Source organism: Myxocyprinus asiaticus, chromosome 34, assembly GCF_019703515.2.
Source record: "Myxocyprinus asiaticus isolate MX2 ecotype Aquarium Trade chromosome 34, UBuf_Myxa_2, whole genome shotgun sequence".
Lineage (NCBI taxonomy): Eukaryota > Metazoa > Chordata > Actinopteri > Cypriniformes > Catostomidae > Myxocyprinus > Myxocyprinus asiaticus.
The window spans coordinates 10953278-10977989 of record NC_059377.1 but is presented as its reverse complement, the minus strand read 5'-3'; the positions used below and the strand labels follow the sequence as shown (position 1 = coordinate 10977989).

The 24712-nt window shown below is 37.6% G+C and overlaps 2 protein-coding genes across 2 annotated transcripts in view; both read right to left on the bottom strand.

Annotated features, from left to right (window-relative positions):
* The window catches only part of LOC127425587 (collagen alpha-1(XXVIII) chain-like), a 29601-nt gene extending 26951 nt beyond the window's left edge, over positions 1 to 2650 (bottom strand). The window contains exons 1-2 of the mRNA XM_051671723.1: positions 2522 to 2650; positions 1165 to 1311 (exon numbers count right to left, since the gene is read on the bottom strand). Of these exons, the coding sequence (XP_051527683.1) occupies positions 1165 to 1285 (121 nt within the window). The 5' untranslated portion in view covers positions 1286 to 1311; positions 2522 to 2650. The remainder of the gene's footprint in view (positions 1 to 1164; positions 1312 to 2521) is intronic.
* Positions 2651 to 22135: 19485 nt separating this feature from the next.
* Positions 22136 to 24485, bottom strand: rpa3 (replication protein A3). Its single transcript, XM_051670499.1, has 4 exons — positions 24253 to 24485; positions 23898 to 23972; positions 23710 to 23818; positions 22136 to 23627 (listed from the first exon to the last, which is right to left on the bottom strand). The coding sequence occupies exons 1-4, from the start codon at positions 24349 to 24351 to the stop codon at positions 23545 to 23547; spliced, it is 366 nt and encodes a 121-aa protein (XP_051526459.1). The 5' UTR covers positions 24352 to 24485; the 3' UTR covers positions 22136 to 23544.
* Positions 24486 to 24712: the final 227 nt, after the last annotated feature.

Sequence of the window (24712 nt, the reverse complement as noted above, 5' to 3'; positions counted from 1 at the left end):
GGATGGATGGATGGATGGATCATTATAGGGAATAGAGTGACTGGATGGATGGATGGATGGATGGATGGATCATTATAGGGAAAAGAGTGACTGGATGGATGGATCATTATAGGGAAAAGAGTGACTGGATGGATGGATGGATGGATGGATCATTATAGGGAATAGAGTGACTGGATGGATGGATGGATGGATGGATCATTATAGGGAAAAGAGTGACTGGATGGATGGATGGATCATTATAGGGAAAAGAGTGACTGGATGGATGGATGGATGGATCATTATAGGGAATAGAGTGACTGGATGGATGGATGGATCATTATAGGGAAAAGAGTGACTGGATGGATGGATGGATGGATGGATCATTATAGGGAATAGAGTGACTGGATGGATGGATGGATGGATGGATGGATGGATGGATCATTATAGGGAAAAGAGTGACTGGATGGATGGATCATTATAGGGAAAAGAGTGACTGTATGGATGGATGGATGGATCATTATAGGGAAAAAAGTGACTGGATGGATGGATCATTATAGGGAAAAGAGTGACTGGATGGATGGATGGATGGATGGTTGGATCATTATTGGGAAAAAAGTGACTGGATGGATGGATGGATCATTATAGGGAAAAAATTGACTGGATGGATGGATCATTATAGGGAAAAGAGTGACTGGATGGATGGATGATCATTATAGGGAAAAGAGTGACTGGATGGATGGATGGATGGATGGATCATTATAGGGAAAAGAGTGACTGGATGGATGGATGGATCATTATAGGGAAAAATTTGACTGGATGGATGGATCATTATAGGGAAAAGAGTGACTGGATGGAAGGATGGATGGATGGATCATTATAGGGAAAAGAGTGACTGGATGGATGGATGGATGATTGTAGGAAAAAGAGTGACCAGATAGATAGATGGATGGATAGATGGATGGATAGATGGATCATTAATGGGAAAAGAGTGACCAAATGGATGGATGGATAATTAAAGGGAAAAAAGTGACTGGATGGATGGATGGATGGATGGATGGATGGATGGATGGATGGATCATTATAGGGAGAAGAGTGACCAGATAGATGGATGGATGGATGGATGGATCATTATATGGAAAATAGTGACCAGATAGATAGATAGATAGATAGATATTTGCTTCTTACTTTTGACTTCATTTTGGATGCCGTTGTTGTCAGGCTTTTGTCTGTTTTTTCTCCTGTTCTGGCTTCTCACTCTATAGGACAACATCAGCAACACGAGGCACAGAATCACACCACACTTCATCCTTACTGCTTATTCACACCTACAACCTACAGACAAAACAGGTTATACACAGCATAAACATATATGTTTTTATAAGTTTAAACATTATTTATTGTGACTAAATCAACCTGAATACATTAGGTTACACCAACAAAAAGGGGCAGATCGAGTAGAAATGGATCCTTAAGGTAACAACTGAGCATTTTAACTTTTTACAGTGCTCTTTTAATTGTTTTCCAAACAATTTGAATATTTGCCAAAAATAATTAATTGGCCCTTTTAGGAAAAAAACATTAAAGTACATACTAACTGACAACTCCTCAACAATAGCATTGTAGATGCAACTCTCGAAATCAGTATTCCTGGAAAAATCTTGTTTTCATCCAAGCCATCTCCACTACTGTTTTGGCTATTTCTATTTGACTATTCAGACTATTATCCTCTACTATTTTGTGAATATTTTGAGTCCTATAGATTTTAATTGCAGTGATTAATAATGCAGTTAGATATTAAATCAACCAATTATACTGATGGTTACAATACAATACAAGGTTCTACATCTAATAATCTTCATCTTGACTCTAGGAATTATGAGGGGTCAAGAGGGACATATCCTGCGAGCTGTCCTGAGTCATGCACTGTCATTTTCATCCCTGAATCTGCTCTAAAATCAGTGCATTAGTGCAAAGTGGCACAAATGTGCTGCTGTGTTTATTACTGTTATTTTGCTTAAAAATATTTACATTTTATTTGATCACAAGAATTTTGTTCCTTTTATTTTATGATTGTATACCTCTTTATACTTCAGCTGTATACTTTTTGTAGCTTCTGCTACCATTGTAACCATAGTTTTTGCCAAAATACCATAGGTACAGCAGTTGTTGTTTCTATAACAAAACTTTGGGGAAAAAATGGTACTAGCCAACACCATCAGATATAACACTATTATATTGATTTATAATTTTACAGCAGTAACAATAACTGTGTTGTTTAATTAATAGAAAAAAATACATGTGTATCATTGAAACTCATACATAGCATCATATTAGCATTATAATAAAACAGAAAATCACTCAATCTGACTCTGTGCTATAGTTTAGATAATTTTTTTCACAAAAAACATGTCATACACAAATAAAAGTCAAAAATCTTTTCAGTAAAGTAGACGATGTGCGCCTCCACACATTCAATAAAATAACAAATGTAATATGAAAACTTAAAAATAGGAACTTATTATGGTGGTCTATTAACCCCTACCAAAATGTTCACTGCAGTTCTGTCCGTGTCTTTAATAATCCACTCATTAATAATCCAAATCAATCACAGGGATCCAATTACATCCTCATCATATGTGATATCGTAGTATGAGAGGGCTAGAGGCAGAATAACCAAAGTTTCATTGAGTCCAGTAAATAGTCTCTGAATAAATAAATAATACTCTCTCTCTCTATACTCCCTCAGTGCTCAATGTGCCTGTGTCCTGACAGTTACCGGCTGACTGCTCTGGGACTTATAGTGTTAAAACCCCCTTTTGTCTGTGGACTGGGAGGGCAATTATTTTGACAGGGTTAATTCCTGTATCTGAAAATTATGCCTCTCTTATCGGTTTACAGACACAATGGTGTACTGTATGTGGAAAAAAAGGAAATGTGCCTTAAATTACAGTATATTATATTACAAATATAGTAATTGCTTTATTACTGACATTTATAGGACTTCATTAAAAGCAGATGGCAGAGGAAAATCCTCAGAGAAATCTGCAGGTCTAAACTGGTGTCTTTGGTGTCCTCAAGCTATAAAATATATGCCTCTTTTAAAAAACAGAAGCCTGCTCTCGCCTAAAAAATTATGTAACTTTTTAGTAGGAGTACTTTATATTTATACTGCAGATTTTGTTTCCTTATCTCCACAGTGATCTGTTCTTTTTCAAAAAATAATACACTTTTATTCAAGGTTGTCAAATAATCTGTTGCTTAATGCATATTATTGTTTTCTCTGCATATGAATTTCTTTACAAAATATACAATATGTTATGTATTTATTTCTAAATGGATGAGTTGGACCAGATTTTTTATTTATGTATTGGTCACTATCTGTCCATTTGTGAAAATTTCATAGTTTTGATGACTTCACTCTAAAATGTGGAAAACAGAAATAATAAAAAGCTCATAAACGGTCACCTCATACCCTGTTCACAACTTCTCTGTCCTCTTTCGAATGTATGACAATAAACACACTTTCCTCGACCCATCTGATAAAATTCAGCCCAGTTTTTTAAAAAAATAAAGTGTGGAATCCATCAAGTCCTCTTGATTGCCCAATGAGTGAAATACCTCTCTGCCTGACAAGCTACAAACATTTGACGGGGCAAGGTACTCGAAATGACTTACAGGGAGGAGGAGTCAGAGATCATCAGTGAAAAATTATAGCAAATACAGCAACAGCAGTCAATGAGTTATTACTGGTATCAATACTTAGGAGAAATGTCATATGCTATTGGTATGCCTCTGACAGTTAAAATGTTAACAATCATAAACCTGTTTAATACTAAACATCCTTTTGTTGGAGTAAAAACTAAGCCATATTTAAAAGATTAGATCACATTACACATGTTTTTTGACAATTTTTCACAAGTCATATTTTTTAACTACACTTAAGATGTCACTCGCAGAACTAAGTCATAAGCTTTCACTTTCTTGAGGGGAAAGTTGTCAACTGATGCAAGTGATATATCAGCATGTCTACAATATTTATATCCTTAATATTTCTTCCTGATTAGAAAAGTGGCTGTTCAACATGAATTGTTCAGGTGTTAAAAGGTTAAATGTTTGACTCCATCATATTTGGTTGATAATGTACCTAAATCATCCTTCTATGAAACTGTCATTGCATTTTAAATGTGATAAGATGGGCCTATACACTATTTCTTAAAAATGTGAGATTAATTCTGGATAATACTGTAGCTCAGTAGTTCTCAACTGGTTTTGCTTTGGGACCCAGATTTTTTTTGGACATTAAGTGGCGACCCAACATAGTAAAAAATGTAACCTGTATTTAATGTAGCCAGGGTCGAATATTCTTTTATCGTGTACAGTCTTGTACATGGTTTTCAAGTATAAGGGCATGTTTTAAGTGACATTATTTTTGTTGCTGATGTCAACAGCAAAAGATACAGGATCTCCCCCCTTTTAAAAATTGATGAGCCATTTAATTTATATGAGCCTATTATATTCATTACCCCATTTATTTCTTAATATCGAACATCATTCAAACATAACATACTGTATATTACACAGGAGGATATGTTTGTCCATAAGTTTTCCATAAGTCTTTATTTAATATGAAACTATTACATTTTTGTGAAAATATCACAGTAACTGTTACTATTGTAAAATCATGATACATTATAGTAAGGGTGATGATGTGTAATTTGAAAAACCTTTATTGTAGCGTATAACACTCTGTTGCACTTTTCCTCCTAAGAGCTGTTTTGTATGTCAAGGCAGTCTACAGTTTGAGAGGTTTGACTTCCTCCATAGAGCTTTAAACTAGAACATTCTCACAAAAATGTAGATGGGTCACATCAGTTTTGTGGTCTGCGCCGTGATATCAAGGGAAGCCTGGTTGACGTGCACACGCTCCAAAGATAAAGTAGGTTAGAGCAGAACAGATCATTGACGCAAGTGGTTCTGTCATGAATCTCACCACTTGCATGCAAAAAAAAACATGCTTCAGTCGCACCACAAAAATGTCACATTGCATATGAGAAGCATATTTAGCGCATATAATGTGGCAAACATGAGATTATTATTGAACTTACCTCAGCTGCCTGAAATGTCACTTGAGTTGCAGCTGAACATTTTTCAATAAAGACAGAACCGTGGCATTGTTCTTTCCCAACTGTTCACTACCCTATCCAAACAGACCTGCGACCCACTTTTGGGTCACGACCTACCAGTTGAGAAACACTGCTGTTGGGCCTCATCTATTCAGATAGAAGACAAAGGCAAGTCGTAAAACCTAACTCAGCCCCCACCTTCCAAGTCGTAAATTTTACTGATAAAAATCACGCCAAAATCAAACAAAGGGAGTCCAAAACAGACTACAAATCCATGAAGCCTTGCTCACTAAAGGATCGAACTCTCAACTCCTATTGGATGAGGCACACAACAGAACGTCCCTCAAACATGACATCATCAGGACTTGAAATACTTCTGAAATGCTTCCAGAATTTACTTCCAGCGACTTTGTTCACCGAATATAGATGTAGCTCTTTTTGCTGCTCTCAGGTGCAACCTCGTGGCACAAGGAAGTAATGTCCAACTTGAATCTGTAGCCATACAATCTCCATCTCGCTGGACGAGTTGAGATTATTCTGTGTTCAACCAAACACTCTAACGGATCCGAAGGAGACCGCCGAGCAATTCGCATCTTCATCCGTTTGCCTACAGAAGTGAAGAGATTAAAGATTTCTCTTCCATCTTCAATCAAGTCGACATTTCTGAGTTCTCCGCCAGCCCGCCGAGAATCAACAGCTGTACCGCCCGCCGACAATCAATAGCCGTACCGCCCGCCGACAGAGCGAGGAAACGGCCTCCTGTCATCACATGAGCCTCAAGGAACCGGGTCAGAGTTAAAGGACGGAGGAAAACACATTCTACCTGTGTCCTCATGCGATTCAAGTAAGAGGTTTATGTCTGGGCAGAGATAGAATATTATAGTGTGTTATTCTTGTGTTTCAAGGTTTTGCTTGTACAGTTTACGGACCGCCATGTCCGCTCATTATTAATACTCAGGGTATTAATTATCACAAGTTTGTTTTGCTGTATTGTGGTCCAACCAAATTGGATTGTTGTGCAATTTCGCCACCGCGGGTGAGACAGCAACTGAGTTCATCCATTAAAGAGTTAAATAACGCGGGACTGTTTATGAACCGTCCACCGCGTCTCTGAGCGATGAACTAAACAGCTGCTTTCTCTCCCACGATCGCGAAATCAGCTATAGGGCTGTCACTTCTCTCTCTCTCTCTCTCGTATTAATCACACACACACACACACACACACACACACACACACACACACACATAGGCACGCGACCCCTCACAAACATTCTGGCACACATTTTGGCTCGTAGATAGCTTAAATGCTAAAGCCCAGCTTTGTCCCTAAGCTATCGTACAAGCGGATATACACGGTAACTGGTAGACGCCATCTCCGCCCCCATTCGCGGTCATATTCCCTGGCCGGAAGTCCCGCGTGACATACTCTCCACGAGAGTCACGTCCGCTATTTTGTGCGCGTCCCTCCTTACACACACACTGTCACACACACACACACCCTATGTGTTATAGAATTATTTTTATTTCCATATCTAATCATATCACTGTTTACTTTGTAGATGTAAGTCGGAAGTTTATTGACTGCACTGTACTAATTATTAATTGATATTACTGCATAAATAAACTTTGTTTATATTACAAAGAGAAGTATTTTGGTTTGTTGTGCATACACCTGTGTCATGCTGACAGGATGTCAGTGCTTAGATTCAAACCTTCATTCATTGTTTTTTTTCCCGAAAATCGATATTCTTCAGATGTCAATTTTCCTAAGAGAACGATCTAATATTGAGACTGTTATACTATCTGGTTATTAGTCCCTAATTCCAGGGTGGTGCCCCATCAATGTTAATCCTTATTAATATTCTATTGATTTTTGATAATTGATAATTATCTTTGATGATTGAATTTGAAGGATCAATAAGCTAGTGTTAATTTTAATTAATGTTTCATCGATGTTAACAGTTAACGATTCTCTTTGATAATTGTTGATTTAAAGGATTAAAAAAAGCTAACATTGATTCTCATCAATGTTCTATTGATTTTAATAATTAATAATTATCTTTGATAATTATTAATTATTGCTAATAACCAAACTTGCTCCTAAACGTAGCACACTACATTTACTGGAACCCATTCAATTGATTAATTTAAATATTAATTAATATCTACAGAAATAATTATTAATTATTTCTGATAGTAACACTGATCTAAACAACCAGTAAAGCCCTACACTGCTGTATATGGCTTTATAGTACCTCAAAAGGTATATTTACTGCAGACATCCACAAAATATGATATGATATGCCAGTCTCTGCTGTTTCCTTTGAATAATGTGACATGTTAATTTCTTATACAAATTGTTTACTGATTTGTTGAGTTTGACAAAATAAGTTGACAGTTTCTCTTTGCTGTTTTAGATGAATTCATTTTTTTAATTATCTTATCTCTGTTTTTCAAGGCAAAAAAAATAAATAAGTAAATTCCAAGTAAATCTTCTGCCCAGGGCACATCAAGGAGTCATGACAAGGAAAGAACTGATGGAGTGCCTTTTTTAATTACTCTTTGCCTTTAAGCATGTGCAAAAGAACCAACCGCAGTATGATCTTAAAGCTAGTAAACTTTACCCATTTTGAACTTTATGTGTTCAACATTTTAAAAAATTATATGTTCAAAATGCTGCGTAGATTTGCTGTTGTGCAGTGCGAAAAGACAGTTTAACAGCCCTGGGAACTTACATTCACGACCACAGGGTATAAAAAGTTTCTTGAACTCATAGTGCTTGGGTGATTTGTTAAACATGTCAGAAGGTGATATGGAGAACCCTTCTTGAGGCAGTAAGCACATCCGTAGAGTTGAAAGATCTGATGCTGCGAACATTTAGTGCAAACTGCTTGTAGAAGTTTCTAAAAAGGCAGCTAAATACATTATTAAGCATGTAAAATGCATTTTGTCAGCATGTTGTTTACCTTTATCTTCTTCAGCAATGGGTCAAGGTCATGTCTTTATTGGTGCCTGGCAGTAATGCAGGTAGGTTACTTGAACACTAGAAGGTCATGAACTTCAGATAACATTGCAGTGTGAACAAAATAATATATTCATGTTCAGATTTAAGTAAAGTACATATATGAGTATTTTTCCAGTACTGATAAAATAAAACTAATCCCAGATATTCTCTGCATATTCAAAACCTTAAGCAAGGTGTATTGTCACACAAGTACCAATTCTTTGCTCAAGTTATACAAACAGAACTGTGTCTGGACTTGCAATTATATGGCAGCTGCTTGACCTTGGGCAACTCCTCACCAAAATATTGAGCAGAATGGAAACCACTTATTGCTGATCAAATAATCATGTTAACAATTTAAAACAACTGAATGAGCCCTGTGGGCATATTTTACTCTAATGGCCTTATTCCTCATGAAGATATCTTGTCTTGTCAAATAGAGGAGTTACTCAACATGACAACTATATTGAAGTGACTGGTTGAGGTATTTGGCTCATTCACCCCCTTCAGACAGTTTGACATTTCATGAGTGATGAATTTTGTAATGGTACTTGCATTTTTTCCCCACAGAAATATTAACCTCCCTCACATGATGAAAGAGAAAAATAGCAAGAATTTAGTCAGAACAGTATGAAGGATTTTTGCTGGTCAGATGAAGTCAGACTGAGCATTGAGGAAGATGCAATTAAAATTATCCAATAAATTCTGCTTATTTTTACCATCACTTCGTCTCCTGCCTTCTGCTATATTTCCCATACTGACTCTGTCAGCCTCTTAGACTGCTAGAAGAATTAACCTAACAAGCTGTTGATATTGACTGGGTTTTTTATATCAGCCAGAACTCTGATTTTTGGATATCTTCTGACAGAGAGAGAGGTCTCGTGGCAGACTGGATCTAACATTCATTCAATCCTCTAGTCATCTGAGTGGCATAAATTACATAGAAACTTTTATGACTTTATTCAACAATTAGTTCCAGTCCTTAAATCTTCCAAAAGTGCTTATATTCTAGACCATATGTGAGAGCAGAGCAGGATTTTTGAATGTCTGAATTTTCTAGCGCAAGTGGAATCTGGGGAGGGGAGTTGCCTGTAGCGATGAGTGGGTGTTTGTCAGAGCGTCATTTTTAATGGGTTTCTACAAGAACATTTAGGACCTTGTCCCAAATGTTGCACTTGATGTGGACTTGCGGTCTTGCAGACTTCAACGGCTGCCACATGGGTGTGTCCGTGATGTCTGTGACCGGAGCGTCCCATTTGTCGTGCAAGTACCCCCTTTGCGGGAACTACTGTATGTGCCATTGATCCCCACTTCTGTTCAAGCCCACACTGATGCAAGCTTCAAAGTGCACCTCTACCTGACAGTCTATATGCAGCATTACCTCACCAAAGTGTGGACTTGGAGACGGCTTCGGATATGCAATGGCCCAGGAGAGATTCTACTACACAGTAATGCTACTGTGCATGCCTCTGTCAGGATCCTGCCTTCACTGTCTGGTCATTTTTCTTACTCTTTAATGTCAGGATCTTGACACATGTTCTATGTGTTTTGACTGTTGTTTTCCCAATGTGCTCTCTGTCTTGTGTTTTGACCCCGCCTCCCTCATTTGCCCAGCTATCACTCTGATTATTAGTTCATTTGTTTCACCTACCCTCCTGTTTGCCTTTGTCAGTCTGTTTAGGTCTTGTAATTTTTTCCTTTGTTATTTTGTCAGTATCTATTTTTGTTGAAGTGTTACTGTAAAGAAAAACCATTATTAAAGTTTTATATAAAAACAGACACCCCCTATATATTTTTCGGATTAATGTAACTTTTCTAGTTGAGTCTTGCATAATGGTATTACACCGCCACACCAGTAGGTGGCGCTTTGGTGCTTTTGTGGAAAACGCATGAGACTGTCATTCTCCCAGTTCGTGTGCTCCATGGCTGTGTCTCGTTTGGAAGGCTGCGTCCTACGTCATCGAGGCTGTCTCGTTTCATAAAAGCGAGTAGGACACTTCGAATGCAGCCTTCGAATGTGACCTTCTTTCATGGGAACTCGGAGGACGCATGAGGTGTATCCTTCGTGGGCACTCATAACCCACAATTATTTGCTTCAACGGAAACGTCTAAAAAAATGATGCCAATTTGCCCCTAAATATGATGTTCAAATGCAAGGATTGTTAATTCCCAAGTTGCAGTACCTCAGTAGATGGGTGCAGAGTATATAATATGTCTAATTATATTCATATACACTACCAGTCAAAAGTTTTGAAACACTTACTCATTCTTTATTATAATTTTTTTCACATTTTTGAATAATAGTAAAGTCATTAAAACTATGGAATAACATAAATGGAACTATGGGAATTATGTTGTGACTATGCATCAATTAAACCCATTGCTTAATTACTTTTATAACTCTCTGCAAATTAATACACTTGAGAACATATATAAACTTTTCACAACTCACTTAAACTCTTTATAACACTCTGTTACACGTTTTCATTGTCATAATGAATAATAAGGGCCAATAAAGGCATATTTTAATTAGATGTTGGTCTTTCCCCAGTTGCGTCTAGTTCACTATGAGCTGTGTCTCGTTTCGAAGGCTGCATACTAGGTAGGATGCGTCCTTTGAAGGCTGCAGTATACCGAGCGTCCTCCTTTAAACAAGCCTCGTTTAAACGAGACGCCCTTCGTAGGACAAACGGATATGGAACGTAACATGGTTGCTATGAAAGCACGCCATTTTTTAAAAAGCGCGAGCACTTTGAGTGAGAAGGGAACAAATTCCCTTTGGAAGGGAATGTATGAGGTGCATTTTAGGAGAGTTATAATGATGTAAAGAGAAAAGAAAATAGATTTGTACTTTTAGTCTAATACTTTATTTTAAATATACACTACCGTTCAAAAGTTTTGAAACACTTGACTGAAATGTTTCTCATGATCTTAAAAATCTTTTGATATGAAGGCGGATGCTTAAATGTTTGAAATTAGTTTTGTAGACAAAAAAAAAATTGTGCCACCATATTAATTTATTTCATTATAAAACTAAAATGTAATAAAAAAAATAAAATAAAAAAAACATTTTTGAAATTGAAGACTTGGACCAAATAATAAAGAAAAGCAGCCACTAAGTGCCCAACATAGATGGGTACTCCTTCAATACTGTTTAAAAAGCATCCCAGGGTGATACCTCAAGAAGTTGGTTGAGAAAATGTCAAGAGTACATTTCTGCAAATTCTAGGCAAAGTGTGGCCACTTTAAAGATGCTAAAATATAACACAGTTTTGATTTATTTTGGATTTTGGATTAATTGATGCATGCGTGAGTGAAATGGGAGCATGTGCATTAAGGGAAGGATATGACTGAATAACTAAGGTTCATCTATAACTGTTATATTATATTTTTCATAGTTTTGTTTTTTTGTGAATTTCATATGTAAAGTATATTATAGTATTGTGTGTGTGTGTGTGTGTGTGTATATATATATATATATATATATATATATATATATATATACAGGTGCATCTCAATAAATTAGAATGTCGTGGAAAAGTTCATTTATTTCAGTAATTCAACTCAAATTGTGAAACTCGTGTATTAAATAAATTCAATGCACACAGACTGAAGTAGTTTAAGTTCTTTAGTTCTTTTAATTGTGATGATTTTGACTCACATTTAACAAAAACCCACCAATTCACTATCTCAAAAAATTAGAATACATCATAAGACCAATAAAAAAAAACATTTTTAGTGAATTGTTGGCCTTCTGGAAAGTATGTTCATTTACTGTGTATGTACTCAATACTTGGTAGGGGCTCCTTTTGCTTTAATTACTGCCTCAATTCGGCGTGGCATGGAGGTGATCAGTTTGTGGCACTGCTGAGGTGGTATGGAAGCCCAGGTTTCTTTGACAGTAGCCTTCAGCTCATCTGCATTTTTTGGTCTCTTGTTTCTCATTTTCCTCTTGACAATACCCCATAGATTCTCTATGGGGTTCAGGTCTGGTGAGTTTGCTGGCCAGTCAAGCACACCAACACCATGGTCATTTAACCAACTTTTGGTGCTTTTGGCAGTGTGGGCAGGTGCCAAATCCTGCTGGAAAATGAAATCAGCATCTTTAAAAAGCTGGTCAGCAGAAGGAAGCATGAAGTGCTCCAAAATGTCTTGGTAAACGGGTGCAGTGACTTTGGTTTTCAAAAAACCAACACCAGCAGATGACATTACACCCCAAATCATCACTGACTGTGGAAATTTAACCCTGGACTTCAAGCAACTTGGGCTATGAGCTTCTCCACCCTTCCTCCAGACTCTAGGACCTTGGTTTCCAAATGAAATACAAAACTTGCTCTCATCTGAAAAGAGGACTTTGGAACACTGGGCAACAGTCCAGTTCTTCTTCTCCTTAGCCCAGGTAAGACGCCTCTGACGTTGTCTGTGGTTCAGGAGTGGCTTAACAAGAGGAATACAACAACTGTAGCAAAATTCCTTGACATGTCTGTGTGTGGTGGCTCTTGATGCCTTGACCCCAGCCTCAGTCCATTCCTTGTGAAGTTCACCCAAATTCTTGAATCGATTTTGCTTGACAATTCTCATAAGGCTGTGGTTCTCTCGGTTGGATGTGCATCTTTTTCTTCCACACTTTTTCCTTCCACTCAACTTTCTGTTAACATGCTTGGATACAGCACTCTGTGAACAGCCAGCTTCTTTGGCAATGAATGTTTGTGGCTTACCCTCCTTGTGAAGGGTGTCAATGATTGTCTTCTGGACAACTGTCAGATCAGCAGTCTTCCCCATCATTGTGTAGCCTAGTGAACCAAACTGAGAGACCATTTTGATGGCTCAGGAAACCTTTGCAGGTGTTTCGAGTTGATTAGCTGATTGGCATGTCACCATATTCTAATTTTTTGAGATAGTGAATTGGTGGGTTTTTGTTAAATGTGAGCCAAAATCATCACAATTAAAAGAACCAAAGACTTAAACTACTTCAGTCTGTGTGCATTGAATTTATTTAATACACAAGTTTCACAATTTGAGTTGAATTACTGAAATAAATGAACTTTTCCACAACATTCTAATTTATTGAGATGCACCTGTATATATAAGATAATTAATGAATAACTATATAAATATACAGTATGTATATTGTTATATACACTCACTTATTCGTGTAATTATCTAATCAGCCAATTGTGTGGCAGCAGTGCAATGCACAAAATCATGCAGATACAGGTCAGGAGCTTCAGTTAATGTTCACATCAACCATCAGAATGGGGAAAATGTGATCTCATTGATTTCAACCATAGCATTATTGTTGGTACCAGATGGGCTGTTTTGAGTATTTTTGTAACTGTTAATCTCCTGAGATTTTCACACACAACAGTCTCTAGAGTTCACTCAGAATGATGCCAAAAACAAAAAACATCTAGTGAGCGGCAGTTCTGTAGACAGAAACACCTTGTTGATGTGAGAGGTAAATGGAGAATGGCCAGACTGGTTCGAGCTGACAGAAAGGCTATGGTAACTCAGATAACCACTCTGTACAATTGTAGCGAGCAGAATAGCATCTCAGAATGCACAACATGTCGAACCTTGAGCTGAGATGGGCTACAACAGCAGAAGACCACATCGGGTTCCTTTTCTGTCAGCCAAGAACAGAAAGCTGAGGCCGCAGTGGGCACAGGATTACCAAAACTGGACAGTTGAAGACTTGAAAAACGTAGCCTGGTCGTCTGAATCTCGATTTCTGCTGAGGCATACAGATGATAGGGTCAGAATGTGGCACCAACAGCATGAATCCATGGACCCAATGTGCCTTGTGTCAACAGTCCAGGCTGGTGGCGGTGGTGTAATGGTGTGGGGAATGTTTTCTTGGCATACTTTGGGCCTGTTAATACCATTCAGTCATCACTTAAAACCAACAGCCTATTTGAGTATTGTTGACAATGTGCATCCCTTCAAGTCCACAATTTACCCATCTTCTAATGGCTACTACCAGCATGATAATGCACCATGTCACAAAGAAAAAGTCATCTCAAACTGGTTTCATGAACATGACAATGAGTTCACTGTCCTTCAGTGGCCTTACCAGTCACTGGATATGAATCCAAAAGAACACATTTGGGATGTGGTAGAATGGGAGATTCGCAGCATGAATGTGCAGCTGACAAATCTGCAGAAATTGTGTGATGCAATCATGTCAGCATGGAACAGTATCTCAAAGGAATGTTTCCAACAACTTGTGAAATCCATGCTACGAAGAACTGAGGCTGTTTTGAGAGCAAAGGGAGGCCCTACCCAGTATTTAGGCCCTTTCCCACTGGCGGTACTAAAGGCCATTTTAGGTACTTTTCCCTGGGACTTGAAGTTTTCATCGCTTTCGCACCTGAGGTACCATAGTTCCTCGGAACCTTTTTAGGGGGATTTTAAGCTCCTACTCTGGAGTAGGAACTTTGGGGATATAGGGACTGTGGCAGACTGTGGGAGGTGATGCAGCCTGTGATTGGTCAAAAACCTATGACACACAAAGCATTGAAAAATGAGAGGAGTCCACAGCTGCCTTTGTAAACAACTAAAACCAACAAAGTATCCAAAGAGGATAACTTTAAAAAGTAAAGTGACGTGTCAAACACAAGAAACTGTTAGAAAAGTTAGTTTCATTGATTTATCAAAACAGGCAATTGTCCAGGTCCTCTCCCTGTCAATTCAACTTAATAAAGCAATGGAGGATGGAGTTCTCCTCCTACACATACTGTATTAGATAAGTACTGTAAATGTTAATGTATAAGGAAGGGGGCTCCATTGATTTATAAATGTTTGCATTAATCTTAGTCTGTAGATGGCACTGCATGATTTGTTCCACTTGTATACTGTATTGATAAGTGTTGGGTTGGTGATCGAAAAGATTATAACACATAGACTATTTTAAGATATAAGGGAGAGGAGATCATCTGTATACAGGAGCATAATTACCAGCAGAAACATAAAGCCTAAATAAAACATAAAACATTTAAATCCACCGCAATATTTTATTGTTTTAATCCAGGGGTGAAAAGTAATTGTTTAAAAATACTTAAGTATTATACTTTAGTATTTTTGGGATTTGTACTTTATTCGAGTGCAATTTAAATGGAATACTTGTACTTTTACTTAATCACATTTCCAATTTTATTTAAACTTGAAAAGTACAAATTAAATATTTGCAGATCATAGTCATGGGCCAAGATCATCGAGAATGCAGAAAGATCTTTCTGACCAGGTTCCATGATACAACAGATTTGAAGGAAATACAATGGCTGATCGAAGATTTTAATCTGAACATTGCACATTGGAGTGTTATCAACGTTTGAATCCGCCCGGGCCAGCTGGGTGGATTAGAGGGGGGACTATTATGGGACAATACACACATTATTCAGCAAGCAGTGTTCTACACTCTGTAATGGAACAGCATTAGGCATGCAGTGTTCCACACACATTCCCTGTATGGGCCACCTGTGTCCTTGTATTGGGCAAGCCTGGGCAGACAGAAGGGAGGATGGAACTGATACGAACTTGAAGCCTTTGTGTTGTGGCCCCCAGAGTTGTCTTTCAGTGAATAATGTTCTTGTTCCTATGCTTGTTTCTCATGAAGTACAAAGCAGCTGTTATTTCTGATTCTGCTATAATGCTTATCACATATTTCTGCTATGCTGTCATCTGTAAGTTTCTAGAATGTTCTTTGTTAGATTTTCTTCCAACAAACCAATCGAATTTAACAACATCCTCCCTCACACAATCTCCTCTCTTGATTTCATTCTATCTAGAAAAAAGTAAATTTTTTAATACTTAATTACAATTTAATGTAAATACTTTTCTACTAGGATAGTTGGACTTTTAATTGAGAAACATTTTCACTCAGTATCCATACTTTCACTTTCACAAGTATTTCTGAGTACTTTTTACACCTGTGGTTTGAGCTTTCAGTACTGATTTACATATTTTCCTCCCTGGAAAATTCCCTCATGGAACATCACTTCTCCATGTCGCTCTTGATCCTCATCAGCACCCGATGACAACCTAGTGGTAAAAACAAAACTGGAGCAAATGAAGATTTTACATTGGCACTCTACTGTTTTTCATGCAATGCCAGGATGTACAAGGTTAAACAACTGAAATTTTAGAGGTGAATTTGCAAAGCAAATTATAATGGACTGAATATTACCTGTTGAATAATTGAAATGAAAAAAAAAAATAATAATATTTTGGAACTGAATTTTGGAAGGTGAATATTTATTATTTATCCCCCCAAAAATTCAAGCACTGTTAATGCAATGTTGCAATTACTGCAATTCAGTGTGTTTTTTGTTTCAGAGACATTTGTCATTATTATTCTACCATATGAATTACCCTGGATATACAGTATTAGTCACAATTCTGTCTATTTTTATTTTATTTTTTTAACCGTTTTTTTTAGTTTTAAGCTGTAAGTGAGGAGTTTTTCTTCTCTCTGCAGGCTTTGTAAGTGTAGTACTGGTGAGGAAGGTTTTGCTGCTCTGGCTTTAGCTCTATGATCAAACCCCTCACACCTGAGAGAACTCAATCTGAACTTTAATAAACTAGGAGTCTCAGTATTGAAGCTGCTTTCTATACTGGAGGATCCACAATGTAAACTGGAGAAGCTACAGTGAGTTATTCATTTGCTCTTTTCATTTTATTTTATAAAGTTTTAAATTCACATCTAAAGGAGAAATTATTTAGTAGTTCCATCAGAATATGTTGTTGCACATCTATAAAATCTTTCATGAATCTAACATGATCACTGCTGAAAAGAACTAACAGTTTGTAGTCTGTAGAGTAACTATCACCTACAAAAACTTCTGTTTTCTGTCTTAAACAACAAGTCTATAATACTCACATTGGTGAAAACGTCTTGGTACGAGAAAAGGTCTTGTAACCTTAGTCCTCTAAAACATGGGAATGAGACGCTGTTTCAGAAGCTGATGCTGGGAACACTCCCCAGGGGCGATGACCTTGAAACCGTATACCATCACGGCAATTTGATTGGATGGTGACGCTTGGTGCTCCACCCCATGCTTATGTCATCATGGGCATAGGAAAGTGGGAATCACAAACCAACGGCTCGATAACAAGACAGAGACACTGGCCATCCCAGGTAGTGGTCCAATATCTTAACACATTTTCCCGGTTAACAAGAAGGAGGGGAGCAGAGCTATCATCTGGCCAAGGGCTTTTGTATAATGACACTAACCAAACAGTGTAGTGAAACATTGCATGCATACTGTCATTCACACCAGTGAGAATAGAGATACCACAGTTTTTGGTCTAACACCAATACTAACCAATTGGTCAGTGATCAACCCTCTTACTCTGTAAAGATCTGAGAAGAGAGGGAACTTTGACAGATGCCAAAGCAAGTAGGAGCATATTCTTCAAAGAGAGTATGCGTATGCTTACCGCCTCTAGTGGCTCAAACAGGGAACCCGTGAATGCGTTTAACAGCGCAAGTGCATTTAACAGCGCTAAGTCCCATATGGTATTGGGCCGAGAAAGGGTCTTAGCTGTCTTGCACCATGCAGAAATATGCTGACAAGAGGGTGTTTGCCTTTAGAAAAGCCCTCAGAGGTCACGAGTGGTTGCTATGTTAACAACATTAACTTTGAGCATGGATGGAGTGAGTCCTGTATCCAAACCCTCTTTCAGGAAGGAAAATATCGTCTGCAAAGGGCAATCGTTTTTGGTCCTAAACCAGGGAGAAAAACCAATCAGCAAAGAGTTGCCACTTTAGGGCATACAGCAGCCTTGTTGAGGGGGGCCTGGCCTTTTGTATGGCTTTTAGCACCAGTTGCGACAACCATATTGTGTCAGATAAGCCCCCGTTTAGAGGCCAAACATGTAGTCTCCACAGCTCTGGCTGAGGATTCCAGATTGTGCCCTTAAGCCTGTGAGAGCAGATCTGTCCTCCAAGGAATTTCCCATGGGGAAGCATCTAGCGGCTCTACCTTCTCTGGGAACCCGTGGTTGTTGTGCCATTTCGGCGCAACTACAAACACGTTTTCCTTGTCTTCCCATATCTTGCACAATAGTTGATGTAACAAGCGGACAGGGGAAAAGCATATTTGCATTTCGCGGGTCATCTATGATCTAAGGCATCCAAGCCTAGCGGAGCTTGCTTTCATGGAGCACCAGAGGCGATAATATGTGGTCTCAGGTGAGGCAAACAGGTCCACCTCGGCTTCCCCGAATACCTCCCAAACAATGTTTCCTCTTACGTTTGTTCTTGCTCAGCAAATCCTATTTCTATTGGACAAAAGCTTTGGACACCTGAACAGAATATTTTATATATACATATACATTAAAATACCAAAATTTTTGTTGGTACAAATACCAGTGAAAATTCATAATTATATTGTACAATTACAGTATAATGATATTTGAAATTCTATAGCACAGTAAAAATGGATAAAATGCTATTATTCTACTGAATACACTCCTTTGTTTAAAAAGTTAAATATTAATGTAAATATAAACATATTAAATAAAAACAATGGCCTGTTGCCTTAGTGTTTCTCAATGAAGTAAACACCGCTTCATGTTTTTTAATTATTCAGGTAAATAGTCATAATAATTAAGAAGAAGCTGGAATGCAGTCCCCTTGAAAGTGAATCTAAAGAATGGCCTGCAGCAAGGGGTTATCCACACATATGCGTCTTGAAAATCGCTTGACACAAACCAGTCCAGCGGACAAACATAAGACAAAATCTGTCTCTGAGTAACCATCTTCAATAGAGACTAATAAGTGTCCAAATTAAGCACCTCAAGTCCAGTATGGACCACAGTCCACAGTTCTACTTGGAGACTAGAAAATTAGCAGCTGTAAAAAGCCGTTCTGTGCCTCACACGCCGGTACTTCCTTTATCGCATCTTTGGTGAGGAGGTATTGTACCTCTGAGTGTAAAATTGGTGTATTCCACACTGTACGGTGTGGGACAGAATGCCGTTGAGGCGAGGCAGTAAAAATCTAGAAGAGTTTTTAAGAGGTGATTCTATGCTGGAGAATGCAGAGGGAAGAACAGAACTCCAACTCGCTGACTGTGAGCAAAAAGAACAGCGAAGCATTGTGTTTGGGGTTCCAGAGCACAAGAGATGTCTATGCTACCCTGAAAGAGGAAAATTCTAATGGTGTTGTGCTGCTACTGAGGCTAATATGCCCTTGATGATGTAAGCATGGGGCGGAGCAGCAAGCTTCACTTCCTCTGGGAGGTGCTCCCATAGCATCAGCTTGTGACATAGTGTAGAAGTTACCTTTCTGAAAGGAAAAGGAACAAAAGACTCCAAAGATTTTTGAGAGTGTAGTGGAGAGACACATCTGATTACATCATTTGCAATGATTTATCGGAAAAGTCCTCATAAAAGAGTACACAGTCTTGTACATTTATTTTTTCCATTTTCAAATAATTTTTTTGTTTAGAATTAAACCTGACTAATTTCAGAGCTGGTTAGTTTGGTTAAATGCTTAGAACACTTTACTAAAGAATTTTCTGAAATGCTTTTCTGCTATGAACATGAATAGAAGAAAAATATCTACCTACATCCTTTAATGGTTTTAAGGAATTATGGGAGTAACCGGCAAGCTGTTAATAATCAGCTATTGCTTTATGCAAGCAATAATACGCATTCAAGAAAAATGGACACAGGCAGAATCTGGTTTAAAACAAAAAACATTGCCTCTTCACCCCTTATCTAGAAGGAAACATGAAAAAGTGCTCACAAATTACAACAGCATCTTACCTATTTCATTGTATACTTTGCTGTCCACGAATAACCCCAAAAGTTCAGATGAAAGGAGAGGGTCTTTCACATAACAGATTTTGAGCCTACTCATTAATATTTTTTGCTTATTGTGCACTGACACATAGGAACTGGGAGACTAGTCAGGATCGAGGGAAAGATGAATGCAGCAATGTACAGAGACATCCTTGATGAAAACCTGCTCCAGAGCGCTCTGGACCTCAGACTGGGGCGAAGGTTCATCTTCCAACAGGACAACGACCCTAAGCACACAGCCAAGATAACAAAGGAGTGGCTATGGGACAACTCTGTGAATGTCCTTGAGTGGCCCAGCCAGAGCCCAGACTTGAACCCAATTGAACATCTCTGGAGAGATCTGAAAATGGCTGTGCACCGACGCTCCCCATCCAACCTGATGGAGCTTGAAAGGTCCTGCAAAGAAGAATGGGAGAAACTGCCCAAAAATAGATGTGCCAAGCTTGTAGCATCATACTCAAAAAAACTTGAGGCTGTAATTGGTGCCAAAGGTGCTTCAACAAAGTACTGAGCAAAGGCTGTGAATACTTATATACATGTGTTTTTTTTTATTTTTATATATATATATTTGCAAAGATTTCAAACAAACTTCTTTCACGTTTTCATTATGGGGTATTATTTGTAGAATTTTGAGGAAAATAATGAATTTAATCCATTTTGGAATAAGGCTGTAACATAAAAAAATGTGGAAAAAGTGAAGCACTGTGAATACTTTCCGGCTGCACTGTAAGTGCTATTCGCAGTGATTCGCTATAACCATAATTAATTTATTAAGCAAATGGATGTTCAATTACAGGAGAGTATCAATATAAAACGAGCAATGTTCTATAGGTCAGTTATGTCAAAATGGCGGTGTGTTTGAGTCCCTCAGCTGTTTTATGTATCAAAAACTGGATTATAAATCCACTGTTAGGAAGAACTTAAATGTGCAGAAGATGCTGGGAAACCAAAGAATGTGCAGTACATGGGGGATTTTTCTTAAGAACAGTGGACAGCTTCACTGCTCAGGACAAAGCAGGAACTTATGAACAAGTCTCACAAAACATACAAACAGCCATTGATCACCAAGGAAGCAACACACCATATTGAGATCCAAGTGGACGTAAACTTTTGAACAGGATAATTTCTGTAAATTCGGTCATTATTTTGTCTTTTGGAATACTTTATATGTAAATACCTGTTAAGTCAAATAGATTCATCAGGGCAGTACTAAATAAAAAAACAAACTGCAATTTTTATGATCCCTCTCTTTTTTTAAGATCTTGCAGATTCTGCATGCTTGATGCAAACTCATTACATTTTAATTTATGTATTTTGTGGTCACTTTCATCCAAAGTTGCTTACAGTGCATTCAACATATAGGCCTACATTGTATCAGTTTCTGAGTTCCATTGGAATCAAACCCACGACATTGGCATTGCTAGCACCGTGCTCTACCAGTCGAGCTGCAGGACATTTCTGCACTCAATTGTGTATAAGGGTAGTTGACTAACGGATAAGAACTTTTTTTCACCCAACATTTCATTTTAGGTTAAATTTATATATTGTATATTTATATATGTACAAGGGAAATTGAACGTTTTAAGATGCCATAATCATATTCCAGAACCAGAGAAACATTTCTAAAAATCTATATCAACAAAATATGCATACTTGTGCAAATGTGTTGTCAAGGAGGTAGAATTTGATACCTGCTTATAACATTATGGCGGACAGGATTGCTGTCCACCATCCCTGGATGCTTTGAACATTGCAGAGGAAATAATCTTGGATGGGCTGTCAGTTAAAGAAGAGTCAGATGAAGTGCAAGTTGAACTGTCATCCACTACAGGACAATTTGTCATTAAAATTAAATAAAATGAGGCTTTCTGTTGGCATTTGGTCAATGTACATAGCTGCAAGAGTCTTCATTTTGTTAACAAAGACAACTATTAACTGTTTCCATCCTAAGGTTTTTTGCGACAAAATGTGTTGCGCATCAAAACGTTTATAGATATAGCTGATGGAAATGCTAATTATCACAAAAATTTCACAAGTGTCGACATAATATTTTTCCGTTTAATTCTAGCACATAAACTCTATGTCGATACTTCAAATATCGTGAAAAACTGGTTTGGAATCACTTTTTGTCTAGAAAATTGGAATTAATGCAAACATATAGTGTCACGACAGAATTCCCGTGTTAATCATGATGACAAGGCATACATCCTTGAAAGCCAATTTATTGTACGTGAAGCATTAATCACACTGTTATGGATCGATCTTAACGGCATACCTGCACAGATCTGATGATGCAAACACATCCGCGTCATGACACTTCCAGGAGTGCCAACACATATATCTCGTATCATGCACCTGTCATCGAAAAGTGCACGGAGAATGAATGGATGGCCACTCTTTGCGATTAATCGCGGAAGCCATCCGTTTATTTATTAAAGTTGCTTTTCCACACCATTCAAAATAATACATGGCAGTCATGGAATTAGCCCACAATAAAAATAGAAAATAATAATAAAAACATTTCTGTGCACAAAGATGTTTTAAATTAAAAATAAATACATACAATACTATGCATCTTCAAAGCATCAGTGTGCTTTTTTGGAACACTCAATTCTTTAAAAGGATTGTTTTGCTTACTTTTGAAAAAATGCCGGCAAGATTCACTGCATTAAATTAACAAACAAAGCATTAAATAAAAATAAATTACCAAACGAAAAAATTACATTGTTAGGCCTATATACTTGCCTTTTCTTTACACAAACTTAAATTAGCCTTACTCTGTTCTGTAGACTAAAAAAGTAAGCTGAATGACACTCTCAAAATGTTCTACACTTTTTTCAAGACTATAAACTATCAGAACTATTTATCCAATGCAGAGTTCACTTACAGAAAACTAGCTTTTGAACATTTTAAAACTTTTAAAAATAACCCGATGGATGGTCCTTAAACTAAGACCGAAAGTTTCCCCCACTACTTGGTACATGATGCCAGCTTGAACAGGGCCATGACGATTCGCTTTCGGGTCGGAACCGATGGCAACCTGTGATAGGCGCAACATCAGGACCAATAATACAGTCCTATCAGAAGGGCAACTGCTCCCTTTCATCGCAATTCCTCTTCTGATTGCATTTATTTGTGAAATTAAAATGACAGTAAGCTGACTAATTTCATTTAACTGTCTCAATACTCTCCCCATTTTACAAAGACTTTGGAGGGAAAAAATTAGGGACATCTGGGATGCGAAAAGTACACAGTTAGCGTAATACATTTCTGTATGGAAACGGCTCAGGGCAGATTTCTTTTGCGATAAACCAAAACTTTTGCGACAAACTTTAAGCATGATGTCATCACGCACATCATTTTTATCGATAAAAGGCCATTTGAATGGAAACAGGCAGAAGATGGCAAATTTAGCAAAACAAATTTACCGCATTTTCACTTTGTCTATAACAAAACAGCGCGAAAAGTGGATGGAAACTAGGTTGACAGTTTTGACAAGTTTTATTTAAAGTACAAACACACTGGATTGTTAACAAATACTCAAAATGGTTACCATATTTTACAAACACAGGAAAAATCTTATTACACAAAAGGCAAATAAAATAAAAATGTAAAAAACCATGAACAGTTTCAACCGCTTACAGAAACTTCAAATGGGTAATGCTGTGGATAATCATGAAGAACTTTCAGCGCTTCATTGTACAGCTCCAAATCTGAGAAAAAAAAAAGATATTAAATCACATACAAGGACATTCACATTAAAAGGTATATCCGAATAATCGCAACCAACAATACCGAAAGGGATTTTGTCTTCGCGATATTGATTATATGAAACAGCCATGATTGTTCCTTTGTTGGACACCATTCCAATAACCTCCACAATCCCACTCAGCTCTTCATCCAGCTAGAAGGGGAACAAAATACATTTGTATTAAAGGCCATCAACATCTACTGAGATGCAACATACTAAAGTGATCACTTACAGGTTCACTGAGCTCCACTGATGCCATCTTCCCTTCTCCATCTGACAGGGTAAGAGCCTTTCCTGATGGATGGACCTGCCAAAACACCATTATACTTACAGGAAGTACTCTATCAACATGCCATTTCTTGCAACATGCAAACTAATTTGCCTGAGAAGGCTCTTTTTTTTACGTAGCCTATATGATACAGGAAATCAGGTAAATAAACACAAAGTAGTATTTCACTTTTTTTTATGCGTGTTGTTATATACGGTTAAAAGGCTCACTTCATGAACAGTAATGTGTAAATAAATTAATGCACGCAAAATTATTAATACATGCTGCCGATCAGTAGATGTTTTGAAAACGCCAATACCTTTTCCAAGCGTCCAACGAAGCAGACTGGTCGACTAATGTACTGCGACGTCATCGATGCATTGATTCTGTGTTTTGGAGACTCGTAAACGCCTGTCATTGCGGATGTGTATGATAAACCACAAAAGAAATAAACCAGAAAAGACAGCACAGTCGAGTCAAAGTAGAGCCCTCAAACAAACACTCAGAACCGCGGGAAAACTGACGGCAAGTGACGTGTTTCCGGTGTGTCAGAGAAAACGTTCGAAACAAATTCCTTGTTAACTTAAGTTCCTAGAACCTGTCACTTTTTTTTTTTTTTTTTTTTTTTGGAAAATCAGAACTTGATAATGACACCATATATTACATCCACACTTTGTCTCCTTTTTAGCCTTAACAAACTAATTATTTACCTACTTTCATTGTTTTTTTCTAACCAGTATGCTCACATTTGTGTTGGTATGACACAGTTTTTAAACAAT